Below are 19,732 nucleotides of genomic sequence, written 5' to 3'. Positions count from 1 at the left end.
GTCTAGAGGAGCGAGCAGCTTTGCAGCTGAAGCTGTTCTAACAGGCCAGAGAGGAAGAGCACATGAAATGAATCAAATAGGTACAGCATTTCTGGCTTTGTGACCATTTCATGGCTACAAAGCTTTTGTAGATCTCAGCTAAAGAAAGAACGAAACAATCCTCACACTGTACTGCAGAGAACATTCCAAAAGTCAGATACTCACCAATGATTGTGAAGATGCAGATAAAAATTGCCACCAGTGCCTGTATGCTGACACCAACCTGCTTTGCCCTCTCCTCACAGAAGGTGAAGTTGCCTTTCTCGTTGCACTTGCAGACACTGATGAGCAGGGTGTTTGTGCTGGTGAGGTCGGGGTCACCATTGTCTGAGATGAGGACAGGCAGGTAGTGGAATTTGGCAAGTTCCCGATTGAACTGCCCGTATTTGACAGTGATGTTAGCCGTGTTGTCTGGAAGAAGTAAGGACATCCCATTAGGTGATAATCTCCACCAGAAGCAAGGACATCCCATTAGGTGATAATCTCCCCCAGATTGTCCCCACAGATTACCAGTCAGCCTCTTCCCCTTAGACAGTGCCAGCCTTTCGGGAACCCAGTGAAACTTTGGTTTCATTAAACATAGTTTTTTTCAGTATGTTGAGCCTTTAAAAATAAAGAGTTACTTAGCTCAGCTAGACCGACCACAGGTCAGTGCTGCAGCTTTTCTTCCCTGAGCCCTGGGGTCCAGCTCTGGCAGCTGAGGAAGGGCATTGCAGGGATACACTACCGTAGTTCTCAATCAGGGAGAAGTTGCTGTCTTCTGTGGCCAGTGAGTATCTGAAGACACCTCTGGGAGATGTTTCATCCTTGTCAACAGCTGAAATCCTGACAATCACCTGCAAGGATGAAGAGGTCACAGTTTTCAGTGTACATTGCCTCCAGTGATAAAGCATGTGCAGTGTTTGAGCTGGGCTGTGTGTGCTGTGTAACCCTTCGGTTTCAGGGCAGGACACGGACACCTCAGGATACTCCTCTTCAAGATTTTCAGTTTCAGTTTTTTCTTTGTGGGACTTCAGAAAGACCAGTTTTGCCTCTTCAAATTTTGTGTAATGAAAGCATGAAAAAAGCCTCATTTTTAAAGACATATGGCTTGTTGAAGTGTCTAAGATGGTGTCTTCTGAAGTCCTTAGCCTACTCGGAGGTGTGACTGTGATTCTTGGAATGCTTTTGAGACTGCCATGCCTGAAGGACATGCTTGGGTTTTGAAATCTTCAACCTGATGTACATTAGATGTATAAAATACAAAAAATGTGTCTGGTCATATCCCAACGGTATTTTATAAATTAAACTAAAGGTAAAATTAATACCTTGCGTGTTCTATCAGATAGTTCAGGCAGTGACAAATGTCCTGGTTCTGGCCAGGAAAGAGTTAATTTTTTTTCCAGTAGCTGGAAGGGGGCACAATGGTTATTCTTGAACACCTCATGTCATTTCTGGGAGAGGAAAGGGGCTCTCTTCCTGGAGAAGGGGTTCCTTCTGTTTGAGCAGGTGTGGTGGAGGGAGTTGGGGGATAATGCTGAGCCAGAGGGAGCACGTTGGGTGGTGTGGCTGCTCTGCACTCTCTCTATTTTTATATATATATATATACATATATATATATACACATATATATATATTCATTGCTGTTTCCAGTAAATTGTTCTTAGCCCATGATCTTTCCCTTTTGTGCCTCCAGTTCTACTCTCCATCCTAAATACACTAAACTGGGGAGTACCTCCCCTAAACCATGACTCAAAAGTGTCTTAATCAAACAAATATTACAGTATGGGCTGAACACTTGTGTCTGAGGCCAAACATATAAATCCAAAATACCACCACTGTGCCACCATTGTCATAACAATTTGGATGTGCAGATCCGTGCACTCTGTGACTACAAAATAATGTTCCATGCAGCAATGTTTCTCTTACTGGTTTGAAATGGTTTCCTCCTCAGTATCACATTCCAGCATCTGTGTGATAGAATTGAGTTGCTGATTCTTGCTGTGCAAAGCTTGACTGTCCTTCATGGCTCAGCTGTTAATACACAGATGTGAGAGCCTGGGGGGAGAGGAGCAGTGCAGCCCATGTGTGCAAGCAGATAAAAGTCAATATTCTAACAGTGCAATATCCTTAAGAGCTATTCCTGATGTTTTGGAAATCAGTGAAATAATTGGGTGTTTTGGCATGGAAACTGAGACTCACTTTTATTAAAAGACATCTTTTATTTGAGCTGATAAGCAGTAATTCAGGTTTCAGGGAAATGCTCTCCCTGTCTCACCTTTCCAGGTGCAGCATTTTCACACACTCGGGGTTCCTCAGGAGAAACAAGTTCTGGAGCATTATCATTTACATCATCCACGATGACGTGGACGTGGGCGTGGGACTCTCTGTCGGCAAGGCGGCCTGGAACGACAGCAGGGCACAGCTCACAGCCTGGAGTCCAGGTGTCACTGACATGTTCTATGAAAAACCCTTTCCTTAGGATTTTTCCCTCCTGAGAAGCTGAGAGGCCCCAAGAACAAAATGCAAACAATTCTTATCTGCTGCTGTGGAATGCAACAGGGGGAATCTGTGATTGGTCTCATCTGGTTGTTTCTAATGAATGGCCAATCCCAGTCCACCTGTCCAGACTGTCTCGGTCAGACACAAGCCTTTGTTATTCATTCCTTTTCTATTCTTAGCCAGCCTTCTGCTGAAATCCTTTCTTCTATTCTTTTAGTATAGTTTTTAATATAATATAGATCATAAGATAATAAATCAAGCCTTCTGAAACATGGAGTCAACTTTCTCGTCTCTTCCCTCATCCTGGGACCCCTGTGAACATCGTCACATCCAGGCTGGCTGAACTCTCCACCCCACACCTGGTGCCCCTTTCTGTGCCTCCCACATGATGAAGATTTTCCAGCTCAATCATAACTGAAACTTTTTCCTCTGAGATTTAGATCTTTTTCTAAAAGCTCTCGTAGTGGTTAAATTATCAAGAATTTTTCAGGAGTAAGAGGACAGTAGACCATGGCTTTCCTGATTCTTCCCACTGCATGCTGATGGATTGAGCATCTTTCTCTGGCACTAAAACAGCAGGCACAGAACATGTCTATATTGTGAAATATCAAACCAAGCTGGGACTGGCCTGCCCCACTCCCTGGAGCTGCGCAAAGCCAGGGGTCAAATCTTAAAATGATCTCTGATGTATTTGTAGAGACTTGTTTGACTGGGAAGATGATGATGCAAACCTTGCAGCACTCCTTTCATTCCTAGCTCGGCAGGAACACGCTGTCAGGTTGTGCCTTTCCTTTTTGGCAGCCCTGCTGGAAAGGTGTACCCGGATTTCTTTCAGACTGGGAAATGGGTGGCACTTACCATCTTCAAGGATCTCCACAGCTGCCACAGTGATGTTGTATGAGGAGCTGAATTCTCTGTCCAGAGGCTTGGGAAGTTGAATAACTCCATTATTGGATACCCTGACGTAGTCTCCATTAGGATTTGCTCTACGCTGAATATATCTGGATTTTGTTTAAAACAAGATATGTCAATGTACGGCTGGTAATGCTGTGTTTAGTTTCATTTCTTCTCAGAGGAAGGTCAGAGAGTTCTTGTGTGACAAATTGCATTAATATCTTGACCAGGAGGGCTGAGAATATTGCCCTAAATCTATGCAAGCTGTGAGAGTGAAATGCATCTGTTGGAAGAGTTTCTGTACTATGGTACTTTGCTCTTTCAGAAGTCTGTTTTCTTCTCTAAACACATGATTGAGAGACCTCTTACAATAAAAAAAACAAAACAAAACAAAACCAATATATTATAACCAGGTAAAAATATCCAAGTTTATATTTTTTCCCTAAATGTGCAAATGTTTTATCAGTAAGTCCCTGTGTTAATGACATGGGTAGATAAAATTTACATTCAGCTTCTGGTGAGCATATATATCTGTGGCTGCAGAGCTGGAAAAATTGAATTGGATTTTGTTTTGTTTTGTTTGGCATACAGATTCTAAAAAAATAAGGCCAAAGTCTGGGCTCTTTGTCAAATTCTTGGTGCTATTAAGGGATTCTGCACTTTCAAATAGAATTGCTGAAGCTGGTGTTGTCTCACCTGATTTTCCGTTTAGCTGCGTCAGGGTCCTCGGCGTGCACCGAGCCGAGAGTTTTCACCTCTGCGTGGTTTTCCCTCACCCTGAACTCGTACGGGAGTCTGCTGAAGACAGGAGGCTCGTCCACGTCCGTGACCTCGATGACGACGGACGCGACACTCCGGGGATTGCCGGGCTTGAAAACCCGAAGGTTCACGGTGGGGTCTGTGGCCTCGATGCTAAACCTGTACTCTGACACTGTTTCGAAGTCCAGGGGCTAAAAACAAAAAAGACAGGTACAGAGATTCTTTCATTGGTGATGTCTAAGCAAACTTTCCATTGTCTCTCTGTGCAGATTTAAGATCTGTGCTCTAATTCATGTTTGGCAATGTTACCACATTTCATCTTGGCTGGACCCATGGGAGAGCATTTCCCAGCTGAACTATCATAACATGGCTCAAGGTACTTCTGGTGTGGAACAGATTCATCCACTAGTTTAAGTTCGGCAAAATAATTGTCTTTTTATAATGCTGTAACTACCAACACTTGGTGAGCTCCTGTCCCCCAAAGGCTGGGGAAGAGATTCTCCTCTTGGCTGTGCTTTGTGTTCTGAAGGCACTCAAGGCAAATTGCAGATCTGCACTGGCTGACAGCTGGGGCATTCAGTGAGAAATGACATCCTCTTCCCTGTTTTTCCCGTTGCCCGAGACTACAAAAGGAATCACACAATGGGGGGAAGGCCAGGAGCTTGGGAAGTAAGAAATGCTTCTTTCAAAGTTTCCTTTGTTCTACCACCTGAGATTCTAAAAACGCTGAGATACACAGCAGTTATGGTGACTCTTGTTTTCCTCTTTGGGCGGACATTGCAAGGGGAAGTGATGGGACTTATCCAGCAGCTGACATTTTATCTCACATGCCTGTTGCCTGTGTATTTAAAATTATGATGTGGGCATGGCCAAAATCACATTGAAAACAGGGTGAACTTTGCCCACTGTGTGCTGGAGGAAGAGCCGGTTCCAAATCCCTCAGGGAGGGTGTGTGGGGTCTGTGACTGCTCCTGCTCTGGGCAGGCACTGCATTCCCCAGCTCCTGGGAAGCTGGGGAAGAGCTGCACCCGCTGAAGGAGAGCTGCTCATACCCAGTGAGACCACAGCCAAGGATTTTACTGCTAGTCTTGAAATCCTTGGTACTGTTTTCCTGAAAGTTTTCTCTTCTTAATGACATTTTTATTCTTAGCAGTTACAGAGAAGCATTTGGAAGCGAAAAACACATTCCTGTCAATCTGAGGATTACAGGAGCTGATTTATAGCCCTTTCTCCTCTTTTTTTTTAACAGCAAGTCAATGAAATCAATGAAGTCTTGGTTTGGCAATGCTCTGCAGCAGTCCCTTGGTACCAATCATGTGGGTTTGAGAATTAAAAAAAAACCCAAAGAACAGACACTAATAAAGGCTTTGGAGAGTCTTAAAGACATAAGAAATTAGTGGGGAAGCTCTTAAAAAAAAAAAGCTTTTTCCTCACCCTGAGGAAAGTAAGGGAGCTGTGGCTCAGATTGGAGCAACTGCCAAACTGCAAAGAGACTTTTAGAAAGAAGGTCAGGTGGACTTGTTCCCATTTTCTGCTTTGGTTTCAGGTGGGCTTCAGAGAGGAAGGATTCTTTGGCTTGGCCAGTTGGTTCAACTCTTAAATCACTGTCTCTTTGAAGCATCCAACCACTTGAAGTTTGAGAGGAGCCCAAAGCACTTAACCAGAATATCTGACACAGCCCCCACTGCCCTCTGCAGTAATTCTGGAGTTTTTCAGGTCTGGAGGTTGAAAAGGACTAGAAATCACCAGCTCCTCTTCTCCCAGAGCTCAGAGAGCTGGTGTTCAGGATCAATATATTTCATGTTGACTTTCATGCGTTTCCATTTTTTCCTGCTGCTAGTCCTAAACCAAAAAATCACTTGTTACACATGGAAAACCACAATAATCATCTTTGTTATGGGGAAAAGTACCTTCTTTGGCCGAATGATTCCTTCATTTGTGTATGGATTTGCTACAATGTCAAAGGTGTCCCTGAACTCTCCTTGCACAAAGCTGTATCTTGTATTTCTGTGCTGGGGTTCATCAATATCTTCTACTTTGACTCTGCCAACTTCTCCTCCTACTGAAATGTTTTCAGGAACTTTAAAGTGAAATGATGCTGTTAAAAAAAAGAAAAAATATGTAAGGACTGTGTATATGGAAATTAGGACTCAGTTAATGACAGATGCACATAAAAATATTTCATTGAGAATTTAGCATTGTATATCTCTAAGACATGTGAAAGCATAAATAATACCCCAAATTGTCAAGATCTTTAGCAAAGGGATGAAATTAACACTGATTTTTGTTTTCTGCTCTAGGTGGGCATTCCCCAGGAAATGGCTCTGGCTGAAACACAGAAGAGCTTCTGAACATGTAAAGTTCTTTTGGCCATTTTTAAGGAAAGCTGAATTGTGCAGGACCGTGAGCTGAACTGTTTGTGCTGTGCCAGCCCTTGGCTGCAGGGTGGTTCAGGGGCTTGTGGCACTCACAGTGTTTGAACTCTGGGGAGTTGTCGTTGATGTCAGACAGAGCGATGATCACCGTGGCTGTGCTGGAGTCCCCAGAGAAACCTGGAGCATCTTTGGCTTGAACAACAATCTCGTACGTGGACTTGGTCTCTCTGTCTAAATTGGGCTCTTTTGTATAAATCACACCTGTGAAAAAATAATATTGGATACAATTCAATTTTGCAGCACGTCCAACACCTCAATTTTGGCAGCAAATTTTTATCTTTTTTTTATCTCCGCATGTTCAGCTTTAAGTACCAATCTTACAGTGGTATTTTTCAAGAAATGTTAGAAATTTTTCTGCATGATGGAATATTTAGGAGAGCTCGTGCAGAATAATCCTTTTAATGGATCTTTAACCTCTTTACTGTGTTCTTTGCTCTAGCAAACTAGTGTGGTTACAAAACATACTGGTTTTAAAACTGGGCAAAATTTAAGCTAGAAGGTTTAGGAAAGCGAATGATTATTGATTACTGAATGCTGCTTCAGAATTTGTGTATTCCCTTTTCATGTTTGGTCACTGGAACAGTATCTATGCTGAACTGAAAACATGAACTCAGCTCCTGGTTAATCTTTCCATAAGTGGGAAAAAAATGACCTTTTATCTCCTCATTGTGTTCATGGCAGCTGATATCCTGGTTTTAAGAGTTCATTTCCAGATGCAGGCAGTGGCATTGTGGAGTGTGAATGAAAAACGTTTTTAATCATGTTTAAACTGATATTTTTGAATGATTATTCCTCTTTTCCAGAATGAAAAAGCCTTAAAACCGTGTTTTCTTCAAAGGGTAGGGTAGGGACAAAGTGTAAGGACATTTGTGTGTCTGACTTACCAGAGTCATCAATGGTGAAATATTCCCCTCCTGTGGTGACTTCGTAGGTCACCGTGGCATGACCTGACACAGTGGGGTCATCGGCATCCACAGCTGTCACTTTGGTGACTGAGGTTCCTAGAGAAGGATTTTCAAGGTGCTTATTAATATAAGTGGTGCTTTCCAAGGCCAGCCATGGGGGGAGGCGAGGGCTGGAGCACATACCCACTGGTGACATTTCTGGCACGGAGCCGTTGAACACCTTCTGTACGAACACGGGGGCGTTGTCGTTGATGTCGTACACCTTGATGATGAATCTGGAGGGGCGCTCCAGGGACCTGTTGTTCGTCCTGTCAATGATGAGGGCTGTCAGCTCATACTCTGCCTTCTTCTCCCTGTCCAGCCTCTCGAAGGCGTAGACGTCCCCGCTGGTCTCCTCCACCTTGAAGATGGTGTTGGCGAATTCGCCCTCGATGATGTACTTGGCGTTCTTGTTCCTCACGCTGGACGTGATCTGGGAGCAAAGGGGCATCAGGAGGTGAAGGTGGGGCCTGGCAGCTGGGTGCAGCAGTCTGTCCTGGAGGATTCACACAGCCAGGAATTCCTCATCCCACTGGGAACTCTCAGGACTTTTGCTGTCAGCTGGGGCAGCACCACAGCAGCAGCTGGGCTTGTGGGATAACACTTGCACCCACGCTGAAACTTGCTTATGCAGAACAAAGCTTTTTTTAAATCATACCTCCTATTTCCTAAAGCTTTAAATTGTTCATGCAGCCAACACTTACAAATGCTTAACTGCATTATGTCTGAAATAGCATGAGCCACCTTCAGTCTGGGTTACTTTTGTTTGCAACTTTCTGGACATGCCAGGGGTTTTTGCTCAGTTTCACAGGATTACAGGATGAAATCTGTATTCACAGCTCCTGACATTATTCAGCATTAGCCTCTATTCCTTAGCATTTAGCAGGATTCCTGCCACAGCTGACAGCTTTCTTGTGCTCAGTCACATACAATCCCTTAATAGGCAGTCTTTAGGCTCATGGTATGACAGGAAGGTTACATTTCTACCCCATAGATTTTAAAATTTAAGGTTATATGCAGTGAAAGAGGGATGTGAGGAGAGGAATGAGCATTAATCAGTTTTAAAATATAATTTAATCCAATTCTAAATGGTTTTGCACACTAGTTGATCTGCAGATAGGATGATGATACTTCCCTTTCTATACCCTCACACATACAGGGACACTGCTAGAAGATTTAAACCCCAATTTTCCATGCACTCTATCAGTATTCTTATTTCAGCCAGCTAATTATCAAGGATTGCTGGGTTTGACCAAGTATTTACATCCTTTTGTTACTGATGTTATTATAAATGTCACCCGTTGTGTGTTCAGGATTTGATTTATCCTGTAATTGTCATTTACTGCTGAGCATTGTTTAAATTTCGGTTTTCTCTTTTGAAATGTGTCATTAATATTTCCACACCTCATTCCTTAATCATGCTTCTGGCAGCTGGGACTGCTGGAGAGCAGTTCACAACTCTGGAGATGCCACATGAGAGACAGCCCCAGCCTTGTGTCAAAGATGGGATAGTCTGTGCCTCTTTTCTCGATTTCAGTGTACCTATTCAGTGTAAAAAAACCTCTCAGACTGCCTTTTCTGGTGCTGAGGACAAAAGGAAAGCACTGAGGTGGTGCAGGATAAAATCCAGATGTGTCAGCACGCTCCTGCAGCTGTCACTCAGCCCTGCCTTGCTGCTGCTGGGGCCTTTCTTTGAAGGGCTATTCAAGGGCTCAGCCACTGCAGGAGCCTTCAGGAGATTGTGCTGCTGAAACACCCCCAGCGGGACAAAGAGAATTACTCTTATTTAGGACAGCTCCAGGAACAGAAGCTGCTCCTCAGTCTGGGGCTGAGTTGGTCTGAAATGAGGCAGAGATGCCCTGTGGGAGCTGAGGACCCTGTGGCCTCTGTGCTTTCTCTGTGGTGGTTTTTGGCAGCCCAGAGCAGCCAGCAGGGCCTGCTGGGCTCTGCTGGACAGCCCTGAGAGATGAGAGTGCTGTGCAGGGCAGGGAGCGCTCAGCTGCCTCGTCTGCAGTGCCACTGTGCATCCCTTTGACAGACTGCACTGGGACACCTTCCCTGGGCCATGTGCAGTTATGACAGGCTTTTATGAGCACTGCCCTGAGGAAAATGAGTTTGCAAGCAGGTCAAAGCTCGTCAGGATTTTTAAAAATTCTTTGCTTTCGCTTTGTGCAACAATATTTTTGATTGTGTAACAGTATTTCGAAACATAGCACTCGTGTTTTGAGTACAAGCTGAGAGATGTAAACTCTTGGTTTTTTATTTGCTGATTTTTATTTTTATTTGCTGATTTCTGAGGTTTCAGAAACAATCTTGTGCTGCCAGAAAAATCCTGACATGCATCAGTCACCAGACTTCCTCACCATGCACCTGCAGGTAATGTGGCTGCTCCTGCATTTGGAATCTCCAGACCTGCTATTCCCTTAAATTTTCTTGTATTCTTCAAAGGAATTAAAATTCCTATGGCAGTGTTCTTCATTTACTCTTTGCCCACATTTTGAAGATTTTAACATGTTAGTATTAAGTCCCATTTCTATTTCCTTTTCATTTCTCCTGCCCAGACTGCAAACCAATACTGCTTTTCAAGATCCTCATTTGCTATTTTCAGTCATTGCTGACAGGTTGCTGCTTACCTTGCCAACATGGTGTGGCAAAGGTGTATCAAGCTCTTCTTGGATGTGCAACTGGTTCCATATCCAGTCTCTCTTCTGGCGTTTGTGGCTGACATCACTTGAACAAAGGTTTTGGGTTGATTTCTGACTTCGTCCATCAGCAAATGCTGGGGCCGAGAGCAACAAGAAAAGTAGAATAAGGTGGCTCATCTTCTTCTGTAGCCTAGAAATTAATACAGATATGCAAAAATATAAAGACCAACAGGATCAGATTCAGCAGAGGGAGCCCATGTGGAAGGGCAGATGGACATTCCTTCTGCAGGGAACTCTGACCACTTTGTTTCTGTTCATTTTTCTCAGCATCAAAATTTGAAGTCTTCTTCCTTCTATGAAATAGTTTTAGCTGGATGAAAGCTGTACCAACACAGAGTATTTCAATTAAATAAAAAGTGGATGCTGGTGTAAGAGGCACATCCCCCTGAGTGCTGTCATTGCTCTGAGGAGCACACAGAGCCCAGCTCCCTGCTGTGCCCAGGGACAGGGCAGCCTGGCACCACGGCTCAGCTCCAGGAACTCCCCTGGACATGGAATGTTCAGGCCTGACCAGCCCAAATGCAGTGTTTTGACATGCCCTGACACAAAATATGCTGTAGTCAATATCTTCCTGTGGAAAAGATTGATTTAGAATAAAATCTGGGTGGTTTTTTTTTTTGGTGGAAAAAGTTATTAGTGGGAAATTTTCAATCACTTCCAAGTACAATACAGCAAATTATCTTTCTTTAAGGGCTCATCTATTGATTCAACTCCTTGTCTTCTGAAGCTTTTGGAGACTAACATAAAGTTCCTTTATCCCCTATTTCCAGATGTTAACATCTACAAAATGATAATTTGTGAAATGATTTTCAGGTGAAACCATATTTTTGCATCCTGTGTTAATATTAGCAAACTTTAGGCCTGACTTTCATATCAGAGGGGTTATTTTAATGTTATCAAAGCTGATTAATTTTCTTCCTAAATTTCCCATTCCCGATATAAAGGACTGTCAGGGAACTTTAACACTCAAGTAATCAGACTTTAAATTGCACATAAATGACTTTCCATTAGCTTTTAGGAGCTGTCAGCATGCACATCAAAAATAAACCCACTAATTGTGATGAGAAGTTGACATCACACAGGCTGCTGGATGTGAGATTAAATTAATATTTTCATCAGGAAGGTGCTGAGACATTTCCAAAATTACTCCTTGGCAACCAGGCAATCAGTGTTATCCCATGGTGCAGCATCAATGCCAGTAAAAAAGATTTTATTTACCATGAAGTGTTTCTCTGCTGTACTTTTCTCTCTCTCACATTGTTGTACATAACCTGAGGAATGTTCCTCCTTTGTGGCTGGGTAGGAAGTGAAGAAGGTGCCTTTGAATTTGCTTTTTGGGAGATAAGCTGTGTTTGATACAGTTTTCTGGATTCAAACAAAGCTTTTTGATTCAGCTAGGTTTTTCTGTTCTATGCCCTTAGCTTGACTTTGAATATTTTTAGAAAAAATGAGTATAATTTAGTTGTTTTTCTATGCTTTATTTGTGTAGATGGACAATTTACAACTAGAAAATGGAAGGCAGTGATATGATTCTGCTGTGATTGCATAAGTCTGACTTTCATCCATAAAACCACAAAACACAATAACCAAAGGAGGCCTTTGGCCAATGCCAACCAGCACAGGCTGTGGTTTGGCCAAAGAGCAGACTGAAGTGTTTAAAGAGCCTTTTTCTCTGGTTCCTGTGCTGAGTGGAGCTCTCCTGTAGTGCTGAGCTGCTGCCTGGACGTTTTCAAACAGAAAGTGCTGACTGAATCTATTTACATGAATGTATGTGCATTTCAGCTGAAATTTAGCTGCCCCTTTCACTCAACATGTCCATCTTTGTGTTTGTAGATTTTAAGGAGGCTGCAATTCCTTTAACTCCTGATTAAGGGATTCCTTGTTCATATTTGTCCAACCTCCCTGGAAGTGGAGGGTTCCTTTGGCAGCAGTTGGGAGTCCTTGGCTGCCCTCTGGCACTGCAGCTCAAACACAGACTGAGGTGGGAGAGCCTCTTGCAAAAACTCATCTCTGCTTCACCTTTGGCAACCTCCAAGCTGCTCATTTTGGGAAAATGACAGTGCACTCTGGAGCTCTTTGCCTGCTCTTCTCCAGGGACATGGGAGTGCCTTGCCCCGTAGGACAGGCTGACCCTGAGGGCACTTTCCTTAGGACAGGCTGATCCTGAGGACACTTTCCCCAGGACAGGCTGACCCTGAGGGCACTTTCCTTAGGACAGGCTGACCCTGAGGGCACTTTCCCCAGGACAGGCTGACCCTGAGGACACTTTCCCCAGGACAGGCTGACCCTGAGGGCACTTTCCTTAGGACAGGCTGCCCCTGAGGACACTTTCCCCAGGGCAGGCTGACCCTGAGGGCACTTTCCCCAGGACAGGCTGACCCTGAGGACACTTTCCCCAGGACAGGCTGACCCTGAGGACACTTTCCTTAGGACAGGCTGACCCTGAGGGCACTTTCCTTAGGACAGGCTGACCCTGAGGGCACTTTCCCCAGGACAGGCTGACCCTGAGGGCACTTTCCCCAGGACACCATGCCCATTTTCCACGTGGCAGCCCTTGCTGTTGTCCCTGAAGTCCTCGGGGTGTTCAGGAATGCCCTTCCCTGGCAGCACACACAGCAGGGCCCTGTGAGCAGGGCTGGCCTGGGGGCTCACTCCTGGTGGGAAGGCCACTTTCCCTGGCTGCCAGCTCCTGGCAAGCTGTGCTAAGTGCTCTTTTCTGGCCATGACAGTTTTCCTCCCCAGCAGCTCTCACCCAAAGTGCCAGAGGCAGCAGCAGAAGGGGACATTGCCATGCCTGAGCATTCCCACAGAGCCAGCAGCAAGAACGCTTCTGAGGGGTTGTTGACAGGGGTTGTTAACAGGTAGGATCAGCTTCCCCTTTTTTTTCCTGCAGGGATCAGCTTCTCCTTTGTTCTGTGTCTGGTGGGCAGCCAGGACTCAGGGATGGGATCAGGTGCATCCCTTGAAGCAAGGATCCCCAGTTTCCAGCCTGGTGGGAATGCAGGAGGATCTCTGGGATGCTGCCACAAGTCCCTGCCCTGCTCTGCCCCCACACAGCCCCTCATCCCTCTGTCCCTGGCTCATTAGCCCAACAGCTCCAGCTTCTTTTAGTCTAATCAGGCACCATAAATGTTCCTGAAAGTTAGCAGGGAGTGGTTTATTCAAGCAGCTGAGTTTCTTACTTTGCTCTTAAATTTTCTTCCAGCAAATGATGGGTTCTCCCACCCATATTATTCATTTTATGTGTTGAATTATTTTAGTAAATAACTCTTGGTCTGCAGGGTACTATAGACAGTTAACTGAGAAATTCTGGTATTCAAAGTGATTTGTGTGACACATGACTCATATAGTGCAGTTTCTTCTTCCAGTCTGGGAGTAATTTTTAAAAAATGTTGGGTGGAGATACAGACAATACTGTACTAATTAAAAGTTTGCATTTTACAGGTTGTTTTGGCAAGTAATCAACTGTAAAGGTGATAAACAGCTGGTATAAATACAGTCTCCATGTAATGAAACCACATTGCATGAAATATTCTTATGAATATTTGTGATTTTTTTTTTCCTGCTACTTGCCTCTCACCTAGTTTACTTCTAACTCTAAAGGTGTGTATTAATCCTTATGCAAGGTTAGTAGTTTAGCTGGCAAAGAAATTTGTTCTATGCTTGTATGTTAAACAAAAGTTAAACCAGGCTTCTGTACAGAGATTTTAGGACATGAGGGACAGTTGCCTCTGAAATGATTTATTTTTCCTGGTCAGTCATACTAAAATCTTATGCTTATCTTTGAGAATTTTTCAGCATCCAAAAAAACCCCAAATGGATAATGTAGAGTGGTGATAATGAACATTCTGAGAGGGAAATTTGCTAAAAGTAGCTGTCCTACCCAAGAAAACCAACACATTTTAAAAGGGCTGTGTCTGTGTTGTTGAGAAAATTTGCATAAGCGATTGTGAGAAAGGCTGGAAACGAAAGTTTATTTTCTCTTACTGGAATCTGAATGATTCCAGTAAGAGAAAATAAATCTGAATGATTCCAGTAAGAATCTAAATGATTCATCTAAATGAAAATGAAAAACCCCATACAAAAAAATTAGTCTTTTTTGGAGTCAACGGCATTGAAAAATTATTTTTCAGATGGAAAAAATACACTTCGATACACTATCTAAACACCTTGAGAATTGCTGTGCTCGGTGAAGCCATGGCAGGTACAGAGAGCAGAACCTGACCTGGTCTCAGGGAGCAGAATGACTGAACAGCCTGGCCATACAGAATCCATTCTAACATTAATTTCTCATCTATAGGATGGTAAGACCAAAAGTAAATGTGTGACTGCAGCGAGACCTAAGGAACAGAGAGTTGACACACCAAACACAGGAGGGGATAAATGATCTTTTTCCTTTGCAGTGCTGTAGTTTTGTGAGCAGGCAGAACATTATTAAAAGAAAATAGCCTTAGCAATACTTACTGCAGCCTTTCAGGGGCCACAGAGGGCTGTGCAAACCTGAGCTGGTAAAGCTGCTCATGTCTCTGACAGCCCTGCAGGCAGATAAAAACCACTGTCTGTTCCAGCAGGGGCCCTGGAGCACTGAGATGTGTCTGTGGTGTCCTGGCAGGGCCAGGGCCAGCAGTGACAACAGTCCCAGGGTCTGCTGTCCCCATTCCCTCAGCTCAGAACTGCTGCCCATGGCTGTGCCCAGCACCCAGGGGAGCAGCAGGACGTGTCCCCAGCTGTGTCCCCCCTGTGTCCCAGCTCTATCCCCACTGTGTCCCCAGCTGTGTGCCAGCTCTATCCCCACTGTGTCCCCACTGTGTCCCCACTGTGTCCCAGCTGTGTCCCAGCTGTGTCCCAGCTGTGTTTTTACCTCTGCTCCGGTTCCCCTCCGTGCCGCTGCTGCCGGGGCTCCCGTGGGGCAGGAGCTGAGGGCACCCGGTGACAGCAGGAACTGGGGAGCTCCTCAACCCCCAGTGACACTGAGAACAGCTGCCTAAGGAAATCGTGCACTTTTGACTCAGAAGAATCTTTTTTTTTGGTTTTTTTTTCATTTTCGGATGTAATGTGTGGCGGGGCAGAACTCAGTGTTTCTGTGTCTGTCACATGTCCCAGCAAGGCACAGCAGTGTTCTTTCCTGAGAACACTCTGCTGCTTGTTCCTTTCCAGGCTGTTGAGCTGATTTCAGCAGGCCTCGTGCCTGACTACCTGGGGCTGGAGTTTTGATTGTCCTTGTGTCGATTCTGTGCATGTGAGAAGTGATTTCCACTGATGACTAAACAGTCTGGAGTGCAAATCCTGCCTGGAACTGTTCTAAAATGCCATTTTGTATGCAGTGATGGTACCTTGAAGTAAAGAGCCACTGTGATGACTAAACAATCTGGAGTGCAAATTCCTGCCTGAAACTGATTGGAAAAATGTCATTTTCTACTTGGGATAGTGCCTTTGAATGAACAGACACTTGAGCAATACCTTAAGCAAACTTGCTTCTTTAAACATGTCAGTGTTGTGAGAGCACTCATGCTGCATTTGGTGCTGCTCAGTTCATGGTCTTGATGCTGCAGCAGTGCATAAACACAGGTGAGGACATAATTCAGCACTTCTCATTTGGGCTCCTCATATTTTCTTTCCAGGGAAAAGGAGAATGAATTCTGAAAAAGCTTTGTGATTTGAGCTTCAAGTTTCTGGTAGGCCTGGGGGAAATTTATTAATGATTGTTCTTCCCTGTCTATTCAGCTCACCAGAAAGTTTCTCCTGGATGATGCAAAATACAACTTCACCTCATGGGTGGATGGAGTCCTCAGCTAAGACAGATTTCTCTTTTGGAAATGAAGAAATTTGGCTATAAAAGACCTGTAAATACTTGCTTTGTGTACATTAAATGTTTATTGCCTTGGTGGAAAGCAGGCAGCCAAATTGTGCTCCAGGTCTTTCTGTTATCTCAGATAGAGAACTGGGAGGAAAATGAGGGAGGCAAGACCTGGTTTGATGGGTTTTTCCAATTTTTATTTTTCACTTAGTTTTATCCTCCTTTTCTTTTTTCTTTTTCTTTTCTTTTTAAAGAAGCAAAGCCACTCTCCAAGGCAGTGAGTGACAGCCTGTGCCCTAAAGATGGGTGAGCAGCAAAAATGGATCTACCAGGAGTCCTCCCAGAGATCCTGACAGCCCTGCTTGCAGTTTAGTGAGTGAGCTGCTGGTTTGAGGTGCTGCAGTGAATCCTGAGAGAAGGCAGAGTGAGGGCTGAAAATCAGAAATGTATGGTCCAGGAAGATTTTGGTTGTAAACAGAAAGAGTGAGAAAGGAAGATCCCTTTTGCTCCTTGCTGATAAATCTGACTGAGTTGAGAGGGTCCTGTCCAACAGTGAAGCACCAAGGCCCAAAATCTCAAAGGTGGGAGGATTTTTAACCTCTGCTGGTTTCTCTCAATTTCTAGTTAACCTTCTCTTAATATGCATTTTCTAAAAGCTTTCAAAAGCATATTTGCAGTTTGGAGGGTGCTGTCTATGCTCCTACCTGATTTGTATCTGATAGAGAATGGATACAATTATTTATTGAATGTGTGTTTCTGGTGTAGGTTCAGATTCAATTTCCTGTTCACAAACACACATTTGCTTGGCTTAGATCTTGATTTCCCTTTACATAACACCTGCACAGCTCAGAATCAGCTCTGAAATTGGCTTCTGTCAGAATTCAGGAAAACCTCAAAGAAATTCTGTTCCTGGGGATACTTGGGGGAGATGGGCTGATAGATTGTGCCTGGTTGTCCTGCATTGTTTTGGTACCTGTAGCCTTTTGTGGATAGTGTTAATTTAAATATGTCTGGGGATCTGAAATGCTTTTGTTTGTGGAAATGAATCCCTTACATGATCTAATAAAAGAAGACCTGGAGAGTCTGTACAAAAGTGTGCAACATCCACATAGGTCAAGAAAATCTAGGACTTATTTTTCTGGGTCATATCAAAAATCTTACCCAGGAAAATGAGCCACCCCAGAGGGGCTACTCCTCCAGGTCATGTGCACAAGCTTTGATTCCTATTCTCATTTTTATTAAAATAATTTTCCTGTCAATCTGTAGTAATCTGGTTTTTATCTGAGTTTCTTGCTTGTAAATCTGATAGTTGAGAAGCAAATTAAATATATGTTAATGTTTCAGTTACTGGACTGTTCATGGACCCTAAGGAAGGACTATTTTTGGACTGGCTAAATTAATAATTCTTGAATGACTTCTGTTGTTGAAATGACAGTGCACTCTTGAACTGAGGGTTGTTTGCTGTGGATGACAGATGTGATGGAGGTAAAACAATGCTTTGGAGTCATTAAAATGAGCAGTGACAGTACAGACTTCCTTCTCATCAGATTGGTGATGCAGCTGATTGTTGTTTTAGGGGATGACTGTTTTTCTGTGACCATCCTGGTATGTCCAGCAAGAAATCCCATCTTGGTAAATCTGCTGCCCTTCTGCCCAGAAGAGAAACAGAGGTGAAGGTCTGCCAGAGCCACACTCAGTCTGAGGTGAGCTGTAGCAATCTCCCTCAGTGCCCACTCTCAGCAGGCAGGTCTGTCCCCTGCCAGGTGCAGAACCCTGGTTTGCTCATTGCCCATGATCACATTGGTTGCCACCACAGAAGCTGTGGAGACACTTGAGAGCTGGTGAGAACCAGTTTGACACATACAGAGCATGAAGCACTGAAATGTTCTGGTGTTGCTTGAGGCTTCTGACTCTTTCTCCTATAGTCACATAATGCTTTACTTTCCCTGAAGTATTCCCAAAATGGATTAGAGTCCTTTAAATGAGTGGTATTGTCCAGTCTGCCCATGCACAAAGCCTTTTACTTCATGTACAAATATGTCAGTCCAAAATACTGCAAGGGATAAATGTGCTTAAGCACAGGGCCCAGTATAAACACAGCTGCTGAAATATTTGTGATTAAATTGTTAAACCAATTTTTGGTTTTGTTTCATAGCAAATAAAAATATCATCATAATCAGAACATTTTGGCTTTCCCTTAGTTGTTGACAGCATTAATCCCACAGAGTTTAAGGTCCCAACCTACTCTGCTGCAGCTTTTTACAGCCTCTGGTCCCTGGGAGCAGGCTTGTGAGGGCGGAGTGAGGAGCAGGGGTGTTCTGGTGTTAGGGAATGTGCTCAAACCCACAGGCAGAGTTTGGGGGTTGGCACAGAGTATTCTCACCTCATCATCACTGTCACACAGATTCTGTGCTCTCTGGTTTAGAGCATTCCATTTATTCCAATCAGAAATCCCACAATACTTATGACTGCTATGATTTATTTGCGTGGCAGATGTTGCAGGGGTGAAACAAACAATCAAATGACAGAAAATTTGCTCTTGGCCACATGTCTTGTGGTGACAGTTGTCAAGTGCTTTTGAAGCCAGAGCCATTGTGGGGGTTAACTCTGGGTTAAGTGCAGCCCTTCTGCTCTGAAGTGAGCTGATAAGATGGGTGGGATCACCCTGCATGCATAGTTTGGAACTGCAGACATTTCCCTCTCTAAATTCCTTGTCCAAGATAAAGAGGAAGACACCTCCCATCTGGATTAATTATTGATAAAGGCAGATGTTGAAAATAGTGATGAAGTGGCAGTGTTGCAGACAGGCAAGGAACTTATTCCCTTCCTTGCATCCAAAAGCAGATTCCAGGGATGATCAGGTGTACTCCCCCTGGGCAGGGGCTCTCTCTCAGTCTCAGTGACATATGTGCCTGGCTGTAGATCCAGCTTTTTTCCTTGCTTCCTCTGAGCCAATTTCCTCTTGCTCATGCCAAACTGAGGTGGCTCAGTGGGACGGAGAGAGGTGCAGGAGTCTCCCTGAGCCCCCCTCATCCCAGCACCCTCCCTCTGATGCTGTTTGATTTTGGGGGAGCAGGAAGACAAGAGAATCCTCCAAAATCTATTTGTTCATTCCAGTGCAGAAGTGGAATAGTTTGGGCATCTTGGAGGTGTTTGTGATCACTGAAAACATTTCTCCAGCCTTTCTGACCAGCTTTGCTGCCTACAATCAATGGTGTGCACCTTCCAGACTGGCTCTGTTTTGGTGCTTCCCCTGGTCAGCTCAGCTCCCCAGAGCCTGGCTGAAGCTGCCACTGGGTGTCCCAGAGTTTGGCCAAGCTGAAAGAACACAAGGTACATATAAGAATAATGCATTGAAGAGCTTTCTCTGTTTCCCCTTTGCTTCCACATAAATCCTTAATATCAGAGAGGCCTCCTAGCACAGAGCTCCAGCTGAGCCTCCCTCATTAAGGAAAAGTCCCTCTCCTGTGAGAAACCACTTGCAATAAATATGATATTTAACAGTACAATGCAGCTGTGTTTACCGCAGGTAAGATTTTTTCCCCCATGTTTTTCTTTAGCAAAAGCTCAGGAGCAGAAATGGCTGTGTGGCACATGAGCATGATGCCCAGGTCCCCATAACTGATATTTACTGCCCTGACAGTAATCTGCCGCAGAGAAACCCTCTGAGCTGCCTGT

At 44.2% G+C, this 19,732-nt stretch overlaps 1 protein-coding gene across 4 annotated transcripts in view; it reads right to left on the bottom strand.

Annotated features, from left to right (window-relative positions):
* Window positions 1-19,732, bottom strand: part of CDH5 (cadherin 5) — a 37,771-nt gene that overhangs the window by 3,175 nt on the left and 14,864 nt on the right. For 2 of the 4 annotated variants that reach the window (XM_059857747.1, XM_059857748.1), the window contains exons 2-11: window positions 10,186-10,387; window positions 7,697-7,985; window positions 7,493-7,609; window positions 6,645-6,809; window positions 6,084-6,271; window positions 4,111-4,364; window positions 3,379-3,521; window positions 2,297-2,421; window positions 767-875; window positions 205-450 (exon numbers count right to left, since the gene is read on the bottom strand). In XM_059857747.1, the coding sequence (XP_059713730.1) occupies window positions 205-450; window positions 767-875; window positions 2,297-2,421; window positions 3,379-3,521; window positions 4,111-4,364; window positions 6,084-6,271; window positions 6,645-6,809; window positions 7,493-7,609; window positions 7,697-7,985; window positions 10,186-10,374 (1,825 nt within the window). In that variant the 5' untranslated portion in view covers window positions 10,375-10,387. Of the gene's footprint in view, window positions 1-204; window positions 451-766; window positions 876-2,296; window positions 2,422-3,378; window positions 3,522-4,110; window positions 4,365-6,083; window positions 6,272-6,644; window positions 6,810-7,492; window positions 7,610-7,696; window positions 7,986-10,185; window positions 10,388-14,721; window positions 14,793-15,118; window positions 15,244-19,732 lie in introns of those variants that run through there. The other 2 variants (XM_059857749.1, XM_059857751.1) reach the window with 2 other exon arrangements.

Source organism: Haemorhous mexicanus, chromosome 12 (assembly GCF_027477595.1).
Source record: "Haemorhous mexicanus isolate bHaeMex1 chromosome 12, bHaeMex1.pri, whole genome shotgun sequence".
Classification (NCBI taxonomy): Eukaryota; Metazoa; Chordata; class Aves; order Passeriformes; family Fringillidae; genus Haemorhous; species Haemorhous mexicanus.
The sequence above is the reverse complement of the archived record's forward strand: the minus strand, read 5'-3'. Positions and strand labels throughout refer to the sequence as shown.